At 41.8% G+C, this 16,137-nt stretch overlaps 1 protein-coding gene across 1 annotated transcript; it reads right to left on the minus strand.

The window, feature by feature from the left end:
• Window positions 1-2,176: 2,176 nt before the first annotated feature.
• On the minus strand, window positions 2,177-10,987 carry SPATA2 (spermatogenesis associated 2). The gene is made up of 3 exons (XM_066624217.1): window positions 10,936-10,987; window positions 7,626-8,051; window positions 2,177-5,680 (listed from the first exon to the last, which is right to left on the minus strand). Exons 2-3 carry the CDS (start codon window positions 7,941-7,943, stop codon window positions 4,433-4,435), a joined length of 1,566 nt encoding a protein of 521 aa, XP_066480314.1. The 5' UTR covers window positions 7,944-8,051; window positions 10,936-10,987; the 3' UTR covers window positions 2,177-4,432.
• Between the last annotated feature and the right edge of the window lie 5,150 nt (window positions 10,988-16,137).

Consider the following 16,137-nt stretch of genomic DNA (forward strand, 5'->3'; position numbering starts at 1 on the left):
GTGGGATTCCCAAGGTCAAAACGCCAGGGTTTCAGTGTACAATGCAACTCACTACTCCTGCTCAAGCCTAAAAGAATCACATGTAATTTAAGGAAATCCATGCAAATGAATTAAAATGTATTCAGGTCATCTAGTACCTTTGTGATCTGCAGCAGACAATGTGTTGGACCAGGGGTGCCCAAACCCCGGCCCTGGGGCCACTTGCGGCCCTCGAGGCCTCTCAATGTGGCCCTCAGGGAACCCCCAGTCTCCAAAGAGCCTCTGGCCCTCCAGTGTTGGAGCCCGCACTGGTCCGACACAACTGCTCTCAGCATGCGGGCAACTGTTTGAACTCTTGCATGAGCTGTGGGGTTAGGGTTCCCACCACTGCTTGCTGTTTCACAGCAAAGGAAAGGCCAGCCTTGCTTTGTGCAAGGCCTTTTATAGGCCTTGAGCTATTCCAAGACCTTCATTCATTCATATAAGTTCATCTTTAATATATTCATTTATGTAAACTTATGTAAATTTATTCAAATTTTAAATGTAAATTAATTCTTTTTTTCCCTGGCCCCCAACAGTGTCAGAGAGATTATGTGGCCCTCCTGCCAAAAACTTTGGACACCCCCGTGTTGGACTTAGATGGACCAATTGTTTCATTCAGTAGAAGGCAGTTTCATATGCACAAAGGGAATTGAAAGTTGATTCTCAGCCCTTTGTGAGGATACTGTGGGCCATACAAATGTATGGTTTGATTACCAAATACAGTCAACTCTCAAAAAAAGGGATTGACTGAAATGGTCATCAAAGTAGCAGAATGCAACAAAATCCTTTTCAAAAAATCAGATTTTCATCATCCTGACATTGATAGCAAATTTCACATTAATATTCAAGCATAAGGCCAGCTTAACAGTCAGCAAAATGTGTTCAGTTAAATCAGCTGAAAAAAAGTGGGCTAACTCCATCATTTTTTTCCCACTGGCACTGTGCTGCAAGTATATGAAGTTGGCCACACAAGACTAAGAACCACTGAAAGCAAAGGGACTGAAACTGTGACAACTTCCTTTAGCTGGAGTGAGGCCTTTAGCATTATGCTGGTTCTCCAGAGAAGCAACCACAGACAAGTCCTGTTAATGGTTCCATACAAATTTCTCACTGCAAATTTGCTCTGCATGTCTTACATTTGCAACATGGAATTCTGCCACTGGTCTAGATTAACTCGATGGCAGTCTTTTTACACTACAGGAAGTTCTCCCATACTAACACGATGATAGTTAAAGAAAGGTGCTTTGTTTCATGATTGAGAAGAGGAAATCTGCACCTAAATGATTTTCCACCACCATTTGTACAGATTCAACTTGAGAGTTGGCATAGCATACAGTGGCTAAGACTGCCAGTCAAGATTTCTCTCGTTCAAATTTCATCTCTGCTATGAGTTCTCCCTGACCAGTCTCTCAGCCTCAACTTCTCAACTCTGTATAGGGAGAATAATACTGTAACCAAATACTAATAATGCTGTCACTGTCACAAAGTAATCCCTATGGTAAGGACAGTAAGAAGTGCTTTCCACTCAGAAAGTGCTGTGTTTACTATGATCTATATGCAAAATGTCACACTCTTCCTATTAAGGATAGAGGCAATACTTTGAAATGCAACACAAAACCTGCCCAGACCAAGAGGGAGTGCCAGCACCACTGTGGGACAAGATGTTGGTCTTGATGTAGCAGGAGTAGTCCTGACTTCCCCAAGAAGCAACAGTGCTACATGCCTAAAACCAAAGTCAGAACTCTCAAAAGGACGGGGCATCGCCTTAATTTCATCTGGGATATTTTTAAAGCACTATCACATCCCCAGACTGCTAAAGACACCAAAGTCAATATGAAAACATGGAGAAAGAGCTTGATGGGACCAGGGAGCCTGGATACATAAGGTCTGAAGCCAATTATTAGATGGGGCACCAATGACATACCTCAACGAACTGCTAAGGGTAAGCACAATGCTGACTGTGAAGCAATTATTGGCTATTATGTGCTATATGAAAAATAGTATAAATATGTCAACACAAATGAACTCAATGCTAATTTCCCATTCCCCAAGAGTAAAACTTTTCTGAGCAGAGACAAAAAGTGCTTCAAACCCCAAAAAGTGCTTCAAACCCAGCAATGCAATAGTTAACAAATCAAGATGCCAAACAGCTCCATTTTAAATTAGCATATATTTTACTGTCTCAATCACAGCAACCTTATACAGTAAGATACACATAAAAATATATTTAGCATGGTATCACTTGCAATTTAACACTGTTCTGTACTACAGGAATTCCATGACAAATATGTACACAGGACTGTTTTCTTTTTAAAGCAATATAATTAGTCCCTGCTATGTTCACCGTATAAATTACGTGGCATCACAGTTTTTGTTCATTTAGTGTCATGTGAGTAGCAATATGGAACATGAACAAGAGAACTAGAAGCTATACAGTATAGCAGCCAAATAAAGATAGGTATGATTCTTTAAGAGGTTGAACAGAAATAGAACACATCAAAATGAACTCTACAGGCTGTTATTTTAGAAATAGTAAAATTATTTTAAATTTGGCATTATATATACATTGTATCTACAGGTGTACTAATATAGATTTGTTTAAAAAGATCCATCTCACATTGTAAAAACCTTGATCACTCACTTAAGCAATGAATCCCACTAACTTCCTGGCCAGCAAGGTAACCCTGGCCTGCAAAAATAAAATACTGAATGCAATATGCCCACTAAAATCTCCCCATTTATATTTTTCCTGATATGACTTTGCTATTGGTAACATTCCACAAAACTCATTTTTGAGACTACACACGTGATGCTCATTTGTTGCATTAGTATTTCAACAAATTTACAAAATCTCTTAAATCACTTTGTGTTCCTGCCCTCCCACCAAATACCCACAATTAAAATGTAATCACCACCCACTCATGTATGTGTCTGTCACATAGAGGGTGAGAGGACAACTACTGTTAGAAGTCCTGAAATCTACAACCATGCTTTTAAAATGTACAGTTTTAGGGTCAAAGGTAACCTGCCACAAATTTCAGAATTCAGTACAATGGCATAATTATTCTACATAAGGGATGTATTATAAAAGGACACATGGATATCCTTTGGGACTAAAACCAAATTCTAGACTCCAATTCACTTCCACAACTGAGAAATGTTAATTGACTGGGAATAGCACAAATGCCCTTTTTCAACTAAGTTGCCACTAAACAATATTACAGGGTTGCAGAGAAGTGAATGTGTACTTTATACACACTTCTCCCATAAACATGAATGGGAGAGAGTGCCTGGTTGAAGCAAAATTCATTACAACTGTGAGAGTTTCACTTGTGTGCAGAAGGCTGGAGTGAGATTATTTGTTAGTGGCAGAATTTCAAGTTGAAAGAAGCAAAGAGACAAATGGATTTTTAGGAACACCTGTCTACTGTAACAGTTGTATAAGCTACAGGTGAAATACAGTACAAGGAAAAAAATGTTTCTTGAAGAAATAAGCCAGACTTCAGTTACTCTAGCATTAAAAAAACACAACATACTCAATATATTTATTAAAAATAAACTTGTTTCCAAATCACCTATTTACAGTAGAAAGAATAGGATTCAATACATATGCAACAGAAGGTGAATCTAATCATTGGGAAAAGACAACACTTCAGGCATAAAGTAATACATACAGACACGCTTCTTTAAAAATACTAGAACAGTAAAAAAACAAGTAAGGTGTATTGGGAACACTAGAAAAAAATTGAGCAACTACTTGGTTTAGATTTTGATTTTATATGCTTGAGATAAATTTTGGACAGTGGTGAGATGAAGAGGAGAAACGAGGATGAGATGCTATGCCAATCTGCATTTTGGAGCTGGGAAAAAACACCTAATCTCTTAGAAAACAAAAAGACTCTTTGTTGCCAAAAAACAAAAACAAACCAAGTTTGTGAATATTTCGTGCAAGCTACCAAAACAGACTTCACAATCCACTGGGAAAAGCTGTTCTTAGATCCTTGGTTGTCTTTTTAGTTACCACTCTGATGCTGTGTTATGCTGATGAGGCAGTGACAGAAGTGAAACACAGGCCTGCAGGCATCTCTCTTTAGAGAGAACACAGTGGATTGGCTGCCTGCTTCTAAAAAGGAAAAGTGCCCCTCTCCTCTGTCTAAATGGAAAAGCAGTAAGCAGCTAACAATTCACCTAAAAGCAACAACAACTACTGTGTAGAAAATGCTTGTGAAGCCACATCTTCAAGAACTGGCACCTATGTTAAGATGTACTTCTCTAATACTAGGGCATGTCTACTTTCTTCTCCTAACAAGAGGTCAATAGGATGATTTGTTCTTACCAGCAACATCAGCATGTTTGAGTTTTTAGCCCTTTTGTCCCAAAATGTAGGATTTCTTTATTAAAAAAAAAAAATCTATCTATAAACTAGGTGTGACAGCTGGTTCGATTTATAGTTTAGCTGATTGTTTGGCAAGAACCTGTGAAGCTCACTCTTTCGACAACAGGGATCATAATAGTAGGCATTGAGGCAAGTATCGCAGGAGACTTTTGAACAAAAAGTGCATGTGTTTGCAGCTCCTGACCGGTTGCAAAAGCCACAGCGTGAAGAGCCTGAAGGCTTGGATTTCGAACTGAACTGAGATGCTCGCTCTTGAGTCTGTAACATGTACTGAGGCTTTTCCCTTACAGCCGCTGCAGAAGGTATGCCTTCACTGGAGAGAGTTTTGAGTGAATAGTTACTCTGCTTCATTGGTGGATACTCCTGCCTGCAGATGAGCAAATTGTCACACTTTTGGCAAATGGAGGTGCCACAAGATAATCCACAGTTTTGGCACTTAAGGGAAGCAGTCTCTTTGGTTAGATGTGTACGTTTATGGTAACTCGGGTTGGCATCATTTTTTAGTAGCCATACATCATGCTTAGTGGGTTCTTGTCTCTTAAAATTTAACATACTTCTGGAATCAGGGTCAGTATATAAATCAAGTTCATCTTGAGGGGAATAGTAGGTTCCATATGGAATACCTGTTCTTAATATGCCATTGCTATGGGATGAAACTGGCAAATATTCATCAGAATATCCATGTGGAGAACTTGACATGGCCAGAAGAGATGGTGATGGGCGAATGATTTCATCTTTGATGTCATCTTCTGTATCCACCAAAATCGGTTCCTTTCTGAGACTCAATGAAGTCATCAAAGGTGGCTTCTTATTTTCCAAGTAACTATCATATGCATCCACTGATTTAGAAGGCTTGCTAACTTTGGGTTTGAAGTAATCTTTAGAGCCTCTCTCACTAGCCGATTTCTGAAGTACCATTCGTGACATGGAAGTGTTAAGATTCTCCTTGCATTCTGCACGACGTTTCAAAGCATCTGAGCAGGCCCGGACATCATCATTGCTGTTTTTCCTCTCATTTACAACGTCAAGTTCTGAATAACCTTTATCCTTAACTTGCAAATGAATTTCAATCAGTTGTTCACACTCAATTTTGGCCAAGAAAAGTTCAAATGATACCATCTGTACCTGGAGGGTATCAACCAAGTCTTTGAGCTTATACACAGTTCCAAGTTCTTGGACATATCCCATTGAATTCAGAATCTGCCTTATATCCTCATCGGGTAAGGTAGACTTCACATAATAAACAAAAGGTCCTGTGTAGGTCTAGACATGGGGGAGAATAAAAAATATTATAAACATAATTTGCAGCTAAATACTTAAAACACAATTCTGAAAGAAATGCTTAGCTATTCTAACCACAAGAGGGGGCATACACTTACAATGAAAAGGTTTTTTGGACCAAAAACCAAATTGCATTGACAAACCACATGAGCCCCAACAATTGCAGTGGCATTACATCAATTTACATGATTTGCTCATTGGGCCTCTAATCCGGTTACCACAGGAACCCTGCACCGGGACAATCCCTCTGCAAATATCAAAAACTGCAGTGGCTTACATTTCAAACTGTCACCCTGACAATATTTTTACTTCACATAACACACTGTCAATTTAACATAACAAAGACTAGAAAAAGAAATTTACAAAATTAGCTTTGATTTTTGAAAGCAGCAGGCATGAGCCTGCTGTTACATGAGTAACAAGTTTGTAAGAGATTAAAGGAGATTAGCTTCCTAGGGCTTTTCCAACTTGGTTAATTATTACACAGTAACTGGCCTTTGGCTTCCCATTTACAGGTGCAAACCATCTATAATGTTAATGTAATTAATATCACTTAATGCTAATAATTCAAACTAGAAACATCAATTTATGGTAGTTATTAGCAGATCTCAAAGGAAACCCAAACGCTTAAGTGAATAGCTGATATTTCATTCTCATTTCTAGTTTATTGGTAAAAGAAAATAATTACACTGATGCATGTAAAAAACAATTTAAAGAGTCTTGGAACATAACCACTGCTGCCATTTACTGGTACATCTCAAGAAACAACAAGTGCCTTCAACTAATGTCCCAATTTTACCCACACTTCCACCAAAGTGTTGGCATTTACCAAGACAGGCTGGAAAATTGATGTCCCACATTTTTCTTGCGTGATTTTATACAATAGCATTAAAATAATTCTTATTTGCCCCGAGAACTTTGAACTCCAAGGAAAAAATAGTTTAATTGAAGAATTACTTTGGGTAGATAAGTCAATGTGATAAGTCACACAGTGATGGACTTTCAGTTTAATGTTCACTGACCACAGTATGACTAGCATTGGAAAAGTGGGTGGGAAGCAATAGGGCATAATATATTGAGGAACAGCACTGCTGTCCGTCATTAGAAGAATAAAGCAGAGAAAAATATCAGCTGAAGCTTAAGAAAGGATTGGTAAGGCTGAGTGCTAAATTTCAGGTTGTAATATCTAAGATGTCACATGAGTCTGAAATTTAATAATGAAACTGGGTGGCTTTAGACTACTTTTTTTATCCTCACATACTTCATATAGGTTTTTAAGAAAAAAGTGCAGCCCTGAGCCCTTCAAAGACTTGGATGAAACTATCTGAAAACCTTCTTTGAACTGAAATTTCAAGAGAAAGTCTATTTTGCATCCCAAGTTACCATCAGGATTAAACAGGGCTACGTATGGAAGCTATGCAGGTAAACAATGGGATAAGTGCCAAACAGGCAATTATTGACAACTAGTTGTAGTTCCTCAGTATCATTCTTAAAGTGCTCTTTGTAAGCCAAAATGTTCACTAATACAAACATTTCCAGCAAGACTCTTACTGGATCAATTTACATCAGTGCAAAAATATGCAAACTGGTTTTCAAGGGGTTTTTTGCTTTGTGGTTTAAGAACCACAAGGATCAATTTAACCCTTACAGGGCACAATCCTAACTCATGTCAGTGCTTTCCAGCATTGGCATAGCTGTGCCAATGGGACGTATGCTGCATCCTGCAGTTGGATGGCACTCACGGAGGCCTCCTCAAAGTAAGGTAATGTTTGTTCCCTTACCTCAGACTGCATTGCCCTTATGTCAGTGCTGGAAAGCACTGTGACATAAGGGGTTAGGGTTACACCCACAGTCTAATTGTTATTTAAAAGACTAAACCATGATACTTATTATCATAACAGGCTGTTATGCATTTGCACATTCTTACCTTTATATTTTTGAATTCCTTTTTCCAAGGGTAAAGAAAAAGATTAACACCAACTGATTCCAGCACACCAAAGGCATTCTGAAGAGAACGCAAACTTGAAGATTTCAAGGACCTAAGTGAATTTTCCACTATCTCATAAAATTTAATCAACCGGAATCTATAAAAGGGATCAATCTTGGGAAAGCAGAGTAAGGCTGAAGCTGCCACTTGAAGATACTCGTCACTAACCGGGCGCTGCTTCTTGTCAGAAGTATCCAATTTGGATTCATGAAACTGTACATACTTCCTAAACACGTCGTCTTTATATTTTGCATCCATTTGAAGTAGGATTTTAGCACGCTCGTGGGCGGCTACCTCATCTCTTCCATGGCTATTCCGAGGCAGGTTGATCAGTAGGTGTTATATGAGATGGCAATGGAGAGTCTTCTGAAATACAAAAAGAAGAACGCACAAGCCATTCATTATACTACTACTAAAATGCAACAATAATGGCAATAACCCCCCCCCCCCCAACAAATAGCAATTCTCAATAGGTACTTTCTACTTTTGTGTCGGTCTATCAGAGCCAGAGCTTGTCTGACAATGGAACTCTAATTATTAAGATTTTTCTGAAACTGAAAACCAGCATGTTGACTTGTGCAGTTATCTGGAGCTTATTTTGACAATGTGGTCTTCAAGTCTCACTGAATATTAAGTCAAGAAGTACCATAACCAAATCTTATTAAATACAGGTAAATCTGCATGGCAGGAACCCAGATAACAGAGTCAGACTAGAAACAAAACAGTTATAGAAAAAACACAAATACCTAACACTTATATATCTTTAGTATAAAAATTCAGTATATACATACCTTAGAAAATTCAAAGTACACACCCTACTACATTTAATAATCCTTACAACAATCCTGTAAGGGTTAATATTATCCTAAAAATATCCCCTCAAAACAAACAGCATCTCATTGCACTACATCAAAACTAAGCAGCCAGACACTTTGAGGGACAATTCCCCAAGGTGATAGCTCAAACACAAAATGAAACAAACTCCAGGAACCCTTTTGAAAGGAGTCTAACCCTGTAGGCAGCAAAGTTACATATATACAGGAAATAAACTTTTGCATGCCCCCTCTGTACACTGAATGCATGATCTATGTAAACCCAGTCTCAGAGTAATGAATTCATCCTCTTGACGCTGAATGAAAAATGGAGTTAGGGCATGAATGGCATGCGTTTGCAAGGTATAGATCTCCTATATTCCCAAGCTCCTGTTATGATTGCAACCTTATGCACAATTTATTGGGGTAAATCCTACTGAACTCATAGAACGTACTGCTGAACAACATGCATCTGACTGGGCCACAAATGTGATTTTCTGCAACCTGGTCTACTATAACCTTTGAAATAAAATAATGAACACGACCATGATATTCCCACGTCTATACTGGGAATTCATTATTAAAATAGATGGTCATAGGCAGGTCACTCGCTCTCAGTCTCCAATCAGCAATATGAGGATAATACTAACATACTTCAAGATTGCTGTACAGGTTAATGATATATTGTACGTGAACATCATCTATTAAGATTAGTTACAATTAGATTCTTTTTTCCCCCACTATGGAATCCAACACAGATTACACATAGTTACTAAGCAGTCTCCCATCTAGACACTGACCAGACTCAGGTCTGGTTAGCTTCACTATCATGCGATTTCCGATCAGACCACCTTTTACTTCACACAGAGGTCATATGTAGCTTTGCCAGGCTTCCAGAAAATTATGCAAGAGACAATGGGGATTTGCTTCCCAGTTTAGAACTCATGCATTCTATAAACTGCTACAAAGCCTATACAAAGATAAAGCTTTGCTTGATAGATTTCCTCAGGGAGATACAGGTTTAGACTAATTATTCGCATGGGTTCTGTTCCAAGCACTCATGGATGGCAAAAGCACTCACATGGATGGCAAAAAACGCACTATAGCAAATCAATTTTTTTAAAAAAGTTTCTTTGCTCCAGTGATTTAAAAACAGCCTCGCTGACCTTTGTGATGTAAAATAAGAGTCACTAATAAGACAATCCATCAATCAGTCGTCATCCAAGAGCTTAGAAAGGCACTTCACTCAGCCCCTTCCTTCACCAATGCAAAATGATCCCCTTTCTTTCATGTGCTCAGGGGGAAGGGAGGGATCCGCTGGAGAGAGAAGGACAGATGGATTGTCAGTCAGCTGCCCTCACTCACTCTCTCTCTCATTAAGGAGGCTATTGTTAAAGGACTGTTCAGTTTTTTAAACTGATTTTAAAGGGATGTATTTTCCCCTTCTCCAGGGATCAGCACATTCCTTCTCATTTGCAGGGGCCATTCCTGTTGAGTCAAATCCATGTATAAAAAGGCTGGACCTGTAATGCCCATTTCTCAGATGCCAAGTGACATTCTCCTCTTCAAATTCCTTGCCAAGGCAAAAAATCACTACAAAAAACACAGTTCAATCTGCTACATGGATGTCCAACACTTTCATAAACATTCTCCTCACTGAACATCTAATTAAGAGCTGCAGGTTGGTAGTTTATTGGTTCCCAACCTTTGGTCAGGTATGACCCCCTTGAGGAGAGTGGCAACGTGACTAGGGATCCATAGGTGCAGTTATAGTACAGCGCTTATGGGTTCTTGCTGCCACCAAACATGGACACAGTAAATCCTTTTTAACTTACTGCCACCGCCACCACAGCCACATGACATAGTAACAGTACCTACTGGTCCCGGGAAGAGCTGCTACCCTCCTTAAAAGGATAGTGTCCCAAATGAAAGCATAAACGCCTGCCCTGGGGGGTCAAAACCCCCAGGTTGGAAAACACTGGTATAGTTGAACAAAGCCCTTGACAACATCCCCAGCTTATGTAAAAATCACCCACAAGTTAGAAGCCTGTCACAAAATTAACCATACTGCTTGAAACACAAAACAAATATGTATAAAACCTGATCAAATGCCCAGCTGTTCAGTTCTGAATGTCAGCAGTTCTATAGTGAAAGAGCACTGGCATATCACTTAAAAACTAGGCAAAAGGAGTTCATTTTGAACAAAAGAGCTTATGGGGTTTTTAGGAAGACTGCATCATATTTGCATCCATTTTCCATTCTAATTATGACTTACCATCTGTAAAATACAATTCTGCTAAACAATTTCCAGACACCTACAGCATGCAAATGTCATAGCACAGTCTTGAATCTACAGGGCATATATTTAAATCTGTCCACAATACAGTTATTCAATGTGTAAAATTAAATATGTGCTTAAATTTCTCCAGGACACATACCCAGAAGTATTCCATATTGAATATATTTTCAGTTCCTAGACACCAGCTTTTCACCACATAATAAAGATCTTCTCTGTCAGGCACTTGACCTGTGCCTTTTCCGGATTCAGTTTATCTGTCATTACCTCATGCAATGGTATAATTCAACATTCTGTTATCAGGGTGGTACTCAGTTTGTAAAAAAATATAGATGGAAAGCTTTGGAGACTCCCACACTGTTTTTAGGCATATAATTTTGAGTCCTTCACTTGCTTAGGTGCTTCCACCTTTTTTCTAATGCTTTAAATTCAGCTCATTTTTTTCCCCACAGTTTGCCTGCAAAAATAAATACACTAACACAAAAAAAACTAAAGCAGGCAGAAGATAAGTGCTAAGCACAAGAACATAGTGCTTTGGTTGAATGTCCGGAATTATCTTTCATGCAAGTCAAAACTGAATCTACAAACTTTTCACACCACAAAACATGCAACTCAGTGTTGTGATCAGCAACCTGCCTGCTGCTAATACAGGCCTAATCTTGCTATGCTATCAGCCTGTTCTGAAAAAGACCGTAAGATACCCCTTACCTTAACAAACTTCCCTGTTCTCAGGGTATAGTTGTGTGAGTCGTAATGAATACCTACCAACACCAATAGTGCCTCACACACATACACTCTTCAATTTCAAACAAGCCCAAGGATTCATATTGCCATAGAGCAGAATACACACTTAAGCAACTGAAAAAGTTTAATGCAAATCAAGAGAAAATGCTCCAGTGCGTTCTTCATCTTTGTAACTGCTTTTATCAAACCACGCCAACATGCAAAAGGAGATATATTACAGGAGATCTGTGTGTCTGTGTACCATTTTTGCTATGCCTGATCTCTAGAATCAAACAATTCTGGGTCAAACAAGAGTGTGAGATATCATCATTTCTAACAACTCACTAGACCGGGTGTCAAAACTCATTTCATACAGAAGTCCAAAGTTAACATTCATGGTGCTTGCTGAGGGCTGGAAGTGGCATCATTAAGTAGAAAGTGACATGATTAAGCAAACAATGGCCAGAAATCAGCACTATGTTCTCACATAGAAACTCATGAGCTGCAAATAACAGAAGAGAAAATACGCAAATCTTGTTTGTAATTTCAAGAAATGAGAGAGCACAATTATAACGGGGATAGGATAAACTGCTTCTGGGGGCTGCATTCGGCCTGTGGACCTTATGTTTGACACCCCAATCTATAACCTAAAACAGGGGTCTCCAAACTTTTCAGTACAAGGGCCACATCATATATCTTGTGCATGATCGTGGGCCAAAAAAAATCAGTTTTATAAATGAATGAATGAAATTTAAATGAATGAATAAGTTTTACTTGGATCTATTTTTGTCATCCACATGATACGATTTAGAACAAAAGAGAAATGTGACAATTACAAAGAAACACCATGATTAAATTGATAAATTATATCTAATGAGTAAAAATACCAAAGTATATATGGTTTGGCATGACAACCACTGAAAATGCTTCCCACAGTTGAAAGTGAAACGCTGGAACTAGATCCTACAATACATTTTAATCCATAGCTTAAAGGCTTGAGCAACATGCTAAATTATGCTTTAACTCATCCAAACACAAAAGCCTTAGGGCCTAGTCCTATCCAACTTTCCAGCACTGGTGCAGCAGCAATGCAGCCCTGAGGTACGGAAACACATGTTGAGGAGGCTTCTGTGACTGCCTCCCTCCCACAGGATGCAGTGCATACCTCATGGGCACAGCTGCACTGGCACTGAAAAATTGGATAGAATTTGACCCTTAGTGCAGTGGTTCTCAAATGTTTAGCATCCACTTTTTATATCCACTTTTTAGAATGAGCATCTGTCGGGACCCGCCAGAAGTCATGACGAAGCGACATTATCAAGCAGGAAAATTTTTAACTATCCTAGGCTGCAATCCTGCCCACACTCACTGAGAAATAAGTCCCATTTCCTATCACTGTGAAAAGCATATACATAGTACCCTGTTAAAAGTAGAGATCTGTAACACATCCCCAAATGCAGTTGACTACCATGATAGCAACAAGTCTAACATATTAAAAATAAAATATACATTGAAATTAACGGGGGGACCCCTGAAATTGGCTCGCAGCCCCCCTAGTGGGTCCTGACCCGCAGTTCAAGGAACACTGCCCTAGTATGCCTGTAAAAATGTCATACAATAGCAAGTCCCCTGACATAAAAGTTGCTGAGGGTCAGATTAAAATCTGCTGGATGTGGTCCCCAGGGGCCACAGTTTGGAGACCCCCTCTACCTAAAAAATACACTGGGAGCTGCGGAGGGGACTATTGTAGCGGAAGGAAGCCGGCAGCAACACATTTTAGTTCCTCTCCATGCGACTGCAGGATCCCATGCAGGTCTACTCAGAAGCAAGTCCCATGGTGTCCAATGGGGTCTACTCCTAGGAAAGGGGGCACAGGACCCTAGGGGCGTCATCCTCCAGAGGCAAGGGGATGCTGAAGAGGCAGCCAAGTGGGACTTCCACTGGCCCCCCATGGCCTGAGGCGGGGAGGCTCACTCAGGTCTACTCAGAAGCAGAGCCAGGGGATCAGTCGCCCTGCAAAGGCGGAGATGCTGAACTGGAAGCGGGGGGAGCTTCCACCGGCCTCTGAGGCGAGGGGGAGGGAGCCTGCTCAGCCACCCCTCCACCAAGGACAGAGGACGCCTGAGGGGGTGACGCCGCTCCTTCCATGCCCGCCCCGCCCACCCTCCTCCCTCAGCGCTTCCTCGCCTCCCCACCACCGACCTGACACCGTCGCCACCAGCCAGCCCGGAAGCCGCTCACGACCCGGACGCGCATCCTCCTCCCCCTCCTCCCCTAAACCGGAAACCGGAAGCGAGCCTCGCTCCACCCAGGCGACTGAGCGCAAGGTGCATGCGCGACGCGGAGGACTGCGCATGCGCACGATGGACGCAACCCATTCCCGAGGGCGCATTGAGTCGGCAACCCATTCCCGAGGGCGCATGCGCAAAATCGGCGGAGGCGCATGCGCACAGCTCAGTGGTTTTCTTTCCCTCAGCGGTGGTGGTGCACCTGAACCCGTCACGCACTTGTCCCTGCTCACGTGGTTCTTTCTCTCACTCGTCATGGCTTCTCTCCCAAGACGTTCGGGGAGGGGGGGCTCTCCAGGGAACAGCGGGGGGAGGGACCGGGATGGGGGACAGGAAATGGAAGTTCTCAAGTCAACTGAAGCGACGGAATCAGCGGGAGCTTGACGATCCCTAACTGCGCGTGCGTGGCGGTTGGGACGTGCTGTGCGTAGTGACGTCATAAGAGGTCTTAAAGGCCCTCCCCCGGAACTGTGCAGCAGAGTTTTGGTGCAGGAAGGGGAGCACATGGGTGGACAGCTGCTACATCAGAGACGCTACTTGCTTAGCCGGGGCACTGGTTGCAGACAGGGAGCCACTGCAGTTGGACTTTGGAAGCTCTGCAGCTGCCCTGCAACCCTTTCCTAGGCATGTCTACTCAGAAGTAAGGCTTCAATCCTATCCACACTTTCCTGGGAGTAAGCCCCATTGACTATAATGGGACTTACTTCTGAGTAGACAGGCACAGGATTGGGCTCTGAGGCTGCCATCCTATCCACACTTTCCTGGGAGCAAGCCCCATTGACTATAATGGGGATTAGTTCTGAGTATGCAGGCATAGAATTGGGCTCTCTGTCCCATTATGGTCAATAGGACTTACTCCCAGGTAAACGTGCATAAGATTGTAGCCTTTGACCAGTGTTTCTCAAGGTTTGTTTCCTTCTGTACCATTTCACATGGTCCACCTGTTCAAAGTACCACCAGACATCGCCAGTTCCTTCTGCGTTGGGAGGCCCAATGTGGTGCAACAGACACCAATAATAATAATAACAACAACAGGAATTTATATACCACCTTTCTGGCCATTGGATTGCACCTTTGGTTTTATTCAAGGAGATTTATGTGGGCAGGCTCTCTCTAAACCCCAGAAGGAGTTTTTACAATGGACAGTGAAGTTCTGTCTTTCAAGGATTGACTACATTTCAGGTAGATCTTCTCACAGTCTGGTCACATTCTGGCTGCTGTTTCCTCCCGCACAAGGAGCTTCAGAGCTGGCTTCTTTTGGCCCTCACCCAAAAGAGCTCTGCTCAGCTTGTCAAGGTCTTGCCACCCCTGGGGCTTCCAGTGATCTTGAACAGGCGAACATCTTACCTTCAGATGATATCTTCGGGCATAACGGCAGCTCTGCCCTCTAGACCAGACCTCTTGCCAGGATGACATCCTGCCAGTAAGAGGATCAGGCTGGATGGGAGGGCTTTTTGGAGTACAGAAAAACATCCTTTGGAGCTTTGCCATCGAACCGAGCCTCCTACCGCTGTTAGGGTGCAGTCCTAACCCCTTAGTGCTTTCCAGCACTGGCATAGAGGTGCCAATGGGACATGTGCTGCATCCTGCAGTTGGGTGGCACTCTCAGAGGCCTCCTCAAATTAAGGGAATGTTTGTTCCCTTACCTCAGAGCTGCATTGCCGTTATGTCAGTGCTGGAAAGTACTGGCATAAGGGGTGAGGATTGCGCCCTTAGTTGTGTTGCATTCCTGGTCTTGCTGCTGGATGGCAGGTGTCCCGTTGGTAGGCACATGACTAACTCTATAGGTGTTAGATCACTCAAGGTATGCATGTTGGTAGGGCTGGTCCAAAACCTCCTGAAATCTGAAGTGCCATGCCAAATGCTGCCCCTGTGCCAAGGGATGTGCCAGTCTCTGTTCATCCCACTCACCAATGTTATAGCTCATCACTTCACATTTCCTCTTCCTCTCTATCCCCCTCTTCTTTTTCTAGTCCAGGGATGTTCAAGAGGTAGGGAATCACTTCAGCTGGAACGTACACCTAGGATGCATTTTTTGAAAGCAGTTATTTCACAGCACCAGTGAAGAGTGCAACTGCTTTTAAAAACATTAACCTGCCTCCTCTCTTAATAGCTGTAGCTGGCTGACTACAGTACTTTTTTTTTTAAAAAGTACTGGGCAAGGTAATTGAGCGGGTGGTGGTGTCTCAACTCCAGAGGGTCTTGGATGAAGCAGATTATCTGGATCCTTTTCAATCTGGTTTCAGGCCGGGCTTTGGGACGGAAACTGCCTTGGTTGCCTTGGTGGATGACCTACACCGGGGACTGGACAGGGGGAGTGCGTCCCTGTTGGT

The sequence above is a fragment of the Tiliqua scincoides genome, chromosome 4, assembly GCF_035046505.1.
Source record: "Tiliqua scincoides isolate rTilSci1 chromosome 4, rTilSci1.hap2, whole genome shotgun sequence".
In the NCBI taxonomy this organism is placed as follows: Eukaryota; Metazoa; Chordata; class Lepidosauria; order Squamata; family Scincidae; genus Tiliqua; species Tiliqua scincoides.

Excerpts from the sequence above, each read along its gene's own strand:
- SPATA2 (XM_066624217.1), bottom strand. The coding sequence starts at position 7,943 with ATGGATGCAAAATATAAAGACGACGTGTTTAGGAAGTATGTACAGTTT. Across the intron at positions 5,681-7,625 it reads AGGAATTCAAAAATATAAAG|ACCTACACAGGACCTTTTGT; the intron begins GTAAGAATGTGC and ends CCCCATGTCTAG.